Source organism: Hippocampus guttulatus, chromosome 1 (assembly GCF_054856545.1).
Source record: "Hippocampus guttulatus isolate MCC_2025c chromosome 1, RoL_Hgut_1.0, whole genome shotgun sequence".
Classification (NCBI taxonomy): domain Eukaryota; kingdom Metazoa; phylum Chordata; class Actinopteri; order Syngnathiformes; family Syngnathidae; genus Hippocampus; species Hippocampus guttulatus.
This window is the reverse complement of record NC_141261.1, coordinates 5890947-5900033: the sequence shown is the minus strand read 5'-3', so window position 1 is coordinate 5900033 and position 9087 is coordinate 5890947. Positions and strand designations below refer to the sequence as shown.

Sequence of the window (9087 nt, the reverse complement as noted above, 5' to 3'; positions counted from 1 at the left end):
TGAAACTCATATTTTACAAAGAATGTCTAGAAAAAGGACTCATTCGATCCACGCGTGCGTCATTCTCACCAAAGGTGACAATCACTTAATAGGCTAAAATGATGTTGATGTGAAAATTCACTCGCCCTTAAATGTGAAGTTGATGTTTAATTTTCTTATGGTGTAAATGAGGCGGTCAGCTCATTCGCCTCACAGTCTGTGGTTCGGGGTTTCAGCTCCAGTCTTTCTGTGTGGATGAGATCAAATGACACAGAAAATGTATAGATGGAGCAACTTAATCATTGGATGTTAAGTTCATAACGATTCGAACAACAAAGCGTTTTTGAAGTGAATTGAATAATGCCATATTTGGTTCCATTTGGTGGACAGACTTGAAGGTTTGACTCAGGGCACGTTTTGATATTTCAGAGCCACACTGCAAATCCACCACCGCCACCTCCCCTTCAACCTCCGTGACTTTCCTCCACACCCTGTCATGTCTGTGAGCGCACATACCCACGCATCACGCACACTGACACGCGCACGAGCACGCGCAGCACACACACACACGCACACAAATCGCTATCTCTCCATGACAATCAAAACCACACACTCATTCTGAGACCCCCTCCACGAGAGAGTCTGTCACTCCAGCTTTCTTCACGCTGTGGCTCTTCGAGCTCTATACTTCCTTTTTTTGGGGCCAAAGGGTGATTCATGTGTTTATGCACCTGTCACTATTCATGCATTTACATGTATCAGAATGTATGTGCAGTCATAAGATGTAAAGCTCACAAATATTAGGTTCCGTAAATGGAACATTCCACTGTCATAAATCTGTCATCTTTTTAACGAATAAGTAAAAAAAAAAAAAAAAAAAAAAAAGAGCTGCTTTCCGTAAATTTAGTTGTACGTGAGAAGTTAATTCAATATTATTTTACTCATATCTATTTTTGTTAATTTCACTTAAAGATAGATTTTTTTTAATAAACAGATCAAGCATTCAGAGATAGAGAAAGCGTGATGAGAGAATTACGTTTCTATGAAATAACACACACGCACACACACACACGCACAGACACGCGCGACCCACGCCCGCTTGTCCAATTACTGTGACCATGGCAACTATCAGAGATTATTGCTCCCAGTCAGCAGTGTTGAGTCGCAACTAAAGCCCTCCGTATCAGGCCTCCACACAGGCGCGCGTGTGAGCACGCTCATACGGGGTAGAATTAATCCTTTTTGTAGCGACAGAATGTAAATCAGTCGCCTTGGTAACCAATTTAAAAAGACTTTTTTTTTTAAAGAAAAGAAAATCATCAAAGTAAATCTGGAACAGATTAAAAAAAATCTTCATGTTGAAGAAGTACCCAAGAATGTGCTGTTTAATTTCTAAATGATACAAAAAATGTTGAAATCATACAGTATATACGATTAATGGTTAATTGTGCATGTATTTAACTATTATTGCTTTTCAATTCCCGAAATAATCTGTGCTCATATTTAATTATTTTGACATTGCGCGTGCACATGTGACATTTGCAGGCGATCCAGTTTGTGCATGATGTGATGGTGAAGGAAGGGGGGAGGGGAGAGATGCCTGCAGGACTCTCCCTATATCTCCTCAGCGCACGCACACACACACACACACACACACACACACACACACACACACACACACACACACACACACACACGGACGCACGATCACACGCTCACACGCACACATTCACGCGTGCACGTAGCCCCAGACGTGGGTGACACACTAACAAATCAACTCTGTGTGAGCATGACCACAAATAGCAGCTGGGCCATGCACAGAAGCCAAAGCATGCAAGCCAAGCATGAAAATATGCACAACTTTCTCTTATCCTCTGGCTGCTTTCTACAATTAGTCACGTCCTCCTCCGTGTGACTATTTTTATTTTGATTTTTTATTTAATAACGCTGTTAATGTTTTATTATTATAATAATAATTATTATAATTATGTATCAGGTCAAACTCACAACAAGATCTTCCTTGGCTTGAAAACGCACGTGCACAAAATGAATGCCTTCTTCGTATTCCCCCTGACCCCGATTTTTTTTTTGTACAAGCAAGCTTGGGGAAAAATGATGACAGTTTTGCCCAGCCTTGTCACAGCAGATTATGGAGCGGAGATGCCCAAGAGACACCCTCACACTACGATCCATCCCACGAGCGCATGTCGTAGAATAAAAGAAGAGTCCCAATTATTTTTACATATTGAAGCGTATACTTAATACACAAAACAAAATATATTTTAAAAAAAATACGCCTTGGTAAAATGTACAATCCGTTGCGGGATTTTGCCCGTGTGCGTGCATGAGCGCGGGTGGGAGCTGTCCACGGTGCCTGCTTTCTCGCTGCGGGCCATGTTCATCATATCAGCAACGAGTTGCATCCTCGCAGCCTGCTGCTGCTACATGCTGCTCATCTGCAACCAAGATGTTTAAATTGCGAATCTGCAGAGTGCACGCATGAGCAAACGCCTCGTTGAGAGAAGCCTTTGTTTCTGGTTGATTTAAAAATTGCGCGGAAACAGGGGGCGAGTCAGCTAAGAAAACTGCAGTATCGCCCTTCCCAAGGTAAAATGCGAAAAGCCCGTCTTTCATACTTGCAGACACGAAATAATCTTTAAAACAATATTTTTTCTTAGTGTTAGACATAGGACTTTATAGAGCCAGCGGTAAGTGGAGTTCAAATCCCTTCCAGACGTCTTTGCAGGCAAAAGAACGGCAATGTGGAATATGTCCCCATAAATTTTCATATGGCATGAATGGCAAGATGCGTACAGTTCTTTAAAGAAAACATGAGGCATCTGGTGAAACACATTTATTTCATTTGTAATTGGTTTCATTAAACAAACAGGAAAACAATAATAAGGCACCCACCCGTTCAATCGTAAGTCACATTTCAATCAAAATGTCAATATTTCACAAATTCTGCCAGGTTATGTGCATTTATGGAGAAAACTCCTCATTGAAATAAATCTATGTAGTACAGGTATCCCTATAAATTCAGTTAAAATATGATTGACATTTTTTACTTGCGGTAAATAGCAGTCTTGCGCGCAATCATCTCAATGCTCGCAGTTTTATGGCCTGAATGATACTAAATCATATTTATATATTCTTTCCTTCAAATATGTCACAGCGTCGTTCCAACACTGACAATACTGACTTTTTTTTTTTACTTTCCACGTGATTTGTCGTGACTGACCGTCGTGACATTTCTCTCTCTCTCTCTCTCTCTCTCTCTCTCTCTCTCTCTCTCTCTCTCTCTCTCTCTCTCGTTATTCGCTCACGACGCAGTCACACATCATAGCGCTGCACCAACAAGCTATTAAATATATATTTGATTATTCCACAGATTTTTTTTTTTTTGCGGGGACAAATGAAGACATCTTTCAATTTGGATTTTTTTTTCACTACAAAATATTTTAAGGTGGGGTTTGGACAATGGAAGAGCGAACCCAGAGTAGAGGCTAAGGATTTTTGAGTGCGTGTCGGTTTTGGGACTTGAGGACAACAGGCATGACTTTGCAGCATCCGCAGCACTGAACACAGGCTAATAATCCATCATTTCGCTCTCTCTTCTCCACCGAGGCCATTTTTGTTTTCTGGATTAAATATTTCGAGTAGAGAAAATGGCTCACCTGATCCGCCACAAACTGACCAACAAGCTGACCAACGCGGCCCACACGGTCTCCAACAAGTCCCAGGCCAAGGTCAGCGGGGTGTTCGCCCGCCTCGGTTTCCAGGCCGCCACGGACGAAGAGGGTTTGGGATTTGCCGAATGCGACGACCTGGACTACGACTACAGGCAAGGCATGCAAATGGACGTCATCCAGGGGGACGAAGAGGGCGGAGAGTGCGGCCTGGAGGACGGGGACACTCATTACCAGAGGGACGGTACCGGCCACAGGCCCCAGGCCCTTAAAACTGAGGGATCACTGGTTGAGGACAAACCCAAAATCACGTCTTGGGAGGCTGGGTGGAACGTCACCAACGCCATTCAGGTACGCGGTGTGCTTGTGAACGAGCCCCCCCCCCCCCCCCCCCCCCCCGCCAGGCTGCGACTTCAGGAGTCACCTTGAAGGCATTTCACACTTACGGTTTAAATATGCCATTCTGAACCCGCGCATTTCATTGCTCGCTTCAGAAGCAACCGTAAATGAATCCGATTGCATTTATTTTCAAGCGATTGTCATATTTGGTGTGATGAGTGGGCGTTCAATCGCAGTCAAGATGCGTGATTTCTCTGAGCCAATCAGCAAAAAAACGAATAATAAAATAATGAAAAACAACATATAATATAAGTGTCTTAACACATAAAATAGTCAAGAAATGGTGGCGTTGTAGTATAGATAACGATGAAAAAACCTGATAACAGCACATTATTTAAACGCATAAAACCACTCTTCAAAATTGGTTTTATACTCCCCGGAAATCCACCAAAGCTTTCATTATTATTATTATTATTATTATGACTATTATTTTATTTTTATTATGATGGAACACAGTCGTAAATGTAAGCGTCGGAATGAAATCGCTAATCTTGGCAAGGAGGTTAAGCGTAAAGGCTAATTATGTAAATCCTTTTATCAGTGAATTCAAGGTAATGTTTAACATCCCAAAGGGCCTCTTTTGTCACAGAGCCAGCAAGAACACAATGAATGAATCCATATAAAAACAAACAAAATATAGTCCGTTGTAGAGGCTCATCGTAAGAAATTCTTTTTTAAAAAAGAAGAAATGAAAACTGGACTTTTCCTCGGTTTGATTGTAGCTCAGGGGCGGTTCTGGATCAATTCCACTGAGGGGGCCGGGCTGGGGCCAGGGGTTTTGATGGGGGGGCACATTCAACCCAGGGCTAAAAAGACAGATTCGAAATCTTATTTGACTTTTTATTGCTTCAGACTTTGAAATTGTAGTCATAACATTACAGTGATGAGAAAAAAACAGTATTAGGAGGGCTAAAATGTCTGCAAGCGTAACAATACGTCTGTTGAGAATATTCAAGCCAGGGGATGATATGGTACCAGCCTACCGGGGACAAAAATTGCAAATACACTGAAGCTTGATGTTTTACATGCATATAATTATCCAAATTTTAAAAGGCAATGTCTTATATATTGATCCTGTTAAATAAAAATTTAAATAAAAAGGGAGACTAAAAAAGTTACACACACACACACAAACACGCGCGCACACACGCACACACACACAAACACGCACACACGCGTGTGCGCACACACGCAAATAGCACTCGTGTCGTGGTAATTTCCTTCTCTGCGGACTGCTTCTCATTTTCCCGCTCATTTTTAAATAGCGCAGCGCACTAAAGGGTCCGACTAGAATGTTAAATCACGCACTTTGGTTCCACCTTTCGCGTCGGCGACTCGGCACGACTGCGTAATCTGCGCTCGGAGGGGGGGCCACAGGGGGGCCAGAATCGGTGCTACAGGGGCACTGGCCCCCGTTGCCCCCCCCCCCAGAACCGCCACTGCTGTAGCTACTTGCAATTCAAATGCTTCCTCTCGTCTTTGCCGTAGTGTGTGACACTGAGATGACATAAAGTGTGTGTGGGTGTGGAGCTGCTTGCTCGCACGCTCCGTGACCACCCCCCCGCCGCGCTGGTTTCGTCCGCAGGGCATGTTCGTCCTCGGCCTGCCCTACGCCATCCTGCACGGCGGCTACCTGGGCCTCTTCCTCATCATCTTCGCCGCCGTGGTGTGCTGCTACACGGGCAAGATCCTCATCGCGTGTCTCTACGAGGAGAACGAAGACGGCATCAAGGTGCGCGTTCGCGACTCCTACGTTGACGTGGCCAACGCGTGCTGCGCGCCCCGTTTCCCAGCGCTGGGCGGCCACGTGGTCAACGTGGCTCAGATCATCGAGCTGGTGATGACGTGCATCCTGTACGTGGTGGTGAGTGGCAACTTGATGTACAACAGCTTCCCGGGGCTGCCCGTCTCGCAGAAGGCGTGGTCGGTGGTGGCCACCGCCGCTTTGCTCCCCTGCGCCTTCCTCAAGAACCTGAAGGCCGTGTCCAAGTTCAGCCTGCTGTGCACGCTGGCCCACTTCGTCATCAACGTCCTGGTGATCGCCTACTGCCTATCGCGGGCTCGGGAGTGGGCGTGGGAGAAGGTTAAGTTCTACATCGATGTCAAGAAGTTCCCCATCTCCATCGGCATCATCGTGTTCAGCTACACCTCGCAGATCTTCCTCCCCTCCCTGGAGGGCAACATGCAGAAGCCCAGCGAGTTCCACTGCATGATGGACTGGACCCACATCGCCGCCTGCGTCCTCAAGGGCCTCTTTGCCCTGGTGGCTTACCTGACGTGGGCCGACGCCACCAAGGAGGTCATCACGGATAACCTGCCCAGCGCCATCCGCGCGGTGGTCAACCTGTTCCTTGTGTCCAAGGCGCTGCTCTCCTACCCGCTGCCTTTCTTCGCCGCTGTGGAGGTCCTGGAGAAGTCGCTGTTCCAAGACGGCGGACGGGCCTTGTTCCCGGACTGCTACGGGCCAAACGGCCAGTTAAAATCGTGGGGTCTGGGCCTCAGAGTGGGCCTGGTGGTCTTCACTTTGCTCATGGCCGTCTTCGTCCCTCATTTCGCCCTCCTCATGGGTCTGACCGGCAGCCTGACGGGCGCCGGCCTCTGCTTCCTACTGCCCAGCCTCTTCCATCTGAAGCTCCAGTGGAGGAACCTCCTGTGGCACCACGTCTTCTTCGATGTCGCCATTTTCGTCATCGGGGGCATTTGCGCCATATCGGGCTTCATCCACTCCATCGAAGGGCTCATAGAGGCATTCAAGTACAATATCCATGACTGAGAGCTTTGAGGCGCCGACCTTTTATGCCCCGCCCCCTTCCCTACCCGCCTCCTCGTCCCGCTCTGCTCCCCGCTTTGTGGGTCATGATGACAAAGAAGCCCACGAGGAGGATCCCGTGTGTGAATTTTTTTTTTAATTTTGCCTTTGTGAAAACGTGCAATAACAAACTGTACAATCATGGTGTAAAATAGGCTCCTATGGTAAAATGGACAGAAGGACACAACAGGGGTGTCCAAAGTTGTGAAGCAGTGAAGCACGGCCCAAATTAAGTGTGTGTGTGTGTGCGTGCGTGCGTGTGTGTGTGTGTGTCTGTGTGTGTGTGTGTCTGTGTGTGTGTGTAGTAATATTTGGGCTGGGTTTTGAGTTTATTGACAAATACAGCAAAGCCTCAGTTTAAGACAACGTAAACCGATTTTGTCTGCAATGCGGAATGGGGCATAATTTGATATTGCCATTGTGGAATATGAGTTGTGCAGCAAAACCCACCCGTTTTTCTCTCTTTCGGAGGGCAGCCATTTTGCCACTTGCCGTCGACTGAAAATGACATCACGGGGCCGAAGGGCTCGTCGGCCAATCATGACTCACTTGTTTTCTGAATTTGGTCATGTGACATTCGCAAGCCGAGCCGTTATCGATCGTGACCCAAGTCCTGAGGGACTGTGATGTCATTTTCATGTTGACAGCCAGTGGCAAAATGGCCGCCCTCTGAAATGACTAAAAACAGGTGGATTTGCTGCTTAATTCATATTTGACAAACACAATATAAATCAGAATACTGTGTTTAGACTAGTTGGGACTCGTAGAATAAAGTATTGTAAAGATTTATTTTTTTTACTTTCCCCTTAAATGAACATATAGCGATAGTTTTTTTATTTTTAAATAACATTGCACAATCATGAGGTATTATTTATCTCTATGCAAGTGATACAAACTGTATTCTGAAATATCTCCACCCTGGCCAGAATTTGCATGAGGGTACGAAAAAAGCCTTTTATGTCTGAGTGTGTGTGTGTGTGTTTTGACAGCTGTATTCGTGTGGACAATGCCCAAATCTTTCCACGAAAATTCCAGTCCAGTACGGTTCACCTCATGCTGAAAAATAAATCCAGATCTGGATTTTGTTTCCACTTCGGGGGCCTAACGGTGGTGGCTGGTGATAGTCTCAGCTACCTAAACGGTGTGACATCATCTCAAGGCAGCCAAGCAGAATTCCATGTGGTGATGGTGAATGACATCTTCAAATTTAATGGATCACACATTACAATATTTCTAGCGCCACCTGATAGTACCATTCCACGGCGGTAGAAGTGGTATTGTGCCAAAAATTTGATACCCTTTAACCACTTTTGGCAAGAGGAGCACTCAAAAGACTGAACTGAACTGCGTGGTAGAAATGGGCAAGCACCCTTCAGTCAAGGTGGTGCACATTAAAAAAAACAAAAAACAACTGAATATCTTCTGTGTAGTTTGAATAATACTTCTCTTTTGTCAGTTTGTTTTGTGCTTTTATTTTTTCCACCTCGGTAGAGCTCGTCGGTTTGTTTGTTTTCTCGGTGTTTCCAACGTTTTTCTGGATGGAGTGAATTTTAACGTGCAAGCAAGTGGGTCCTTCTCGTGTCATATGCAAAGTATTTGTCGGACGATATTCTCTCCCTGTTGAACCTGTCGTTTGTGATTTAATGCAACTAATCATGGTGTGTGAGACAAAGAGTATTTGTTGAATCAAGAGATAAATAAATGTAATATTTTATGGCTGGCGATTCTGTTTGCTTTCAAATAGTGGGCCGGAAGTCATCTCTGGACTGCTATGGCCTCCTGTTTTTTTTTTTTAATTTGTTTTGGTTGCTTGGTTGTTTGGTTCCGAACAGCTTATCCTCACAAGCGTCGCGGCCTACCCCAGCCGTCTTCGGGCAGTAGGCGGGGGACACCGTGAACCGGTTCCCAGCCAATCGCAGGGCACATCTAGACAAACAACCATCCACGCTCACACTCACACCTAGGGACAATTTGGAGTGTTCAATCATACTGCCATGCATGTTTTTGGAATGTGGGAGGAAATCGGAGTACCCGGAGAAAACCCACGCAGGCCCAGGGAAAACATGCAAACTCCACACAGGGAGGCCGGAGCTGGAATTGAACCCGGTACCTCCACACTGTGAGGTCTATGTGCTAACCACTGGACCACCGGGGCGCCCAGGGCTGAATTTATAAGCCATAAAAAATGAGTTCCTACCTTTTTCCCCCCGC

General features: G+C 45.7%; 1 protein-coding gene across 1 annotated transcript; it reads left to right on the top strand.

Annotated features, from left to right (window-relative positions):
- The first annotated feature begins 3303 nt into the window (after positions 1 to 3303).
- Positions 3304 to 8593, top strand: LOC147210171 (vesicular inhibitory amino acid transporter-like). The gene is made up of 2 exons (XM_086106168.1): positions 3304 to 4019; positions 5653 to 8593. The coding sequence occupies exons 1-2, from the start codon at positions 3648 to 3650 to the stop codon at positions 6838 to 6840; spliced, it is 1560 nt and encodes a 519-aa protein (XP_085962294.1). The 5' UTR covers positions 3304 to 3647; the 3' UTR covers positions 6841 to 8593.
- The last annotated feature ends 494 nt before the right edge of the window (positions 8594 to 9087 follow it).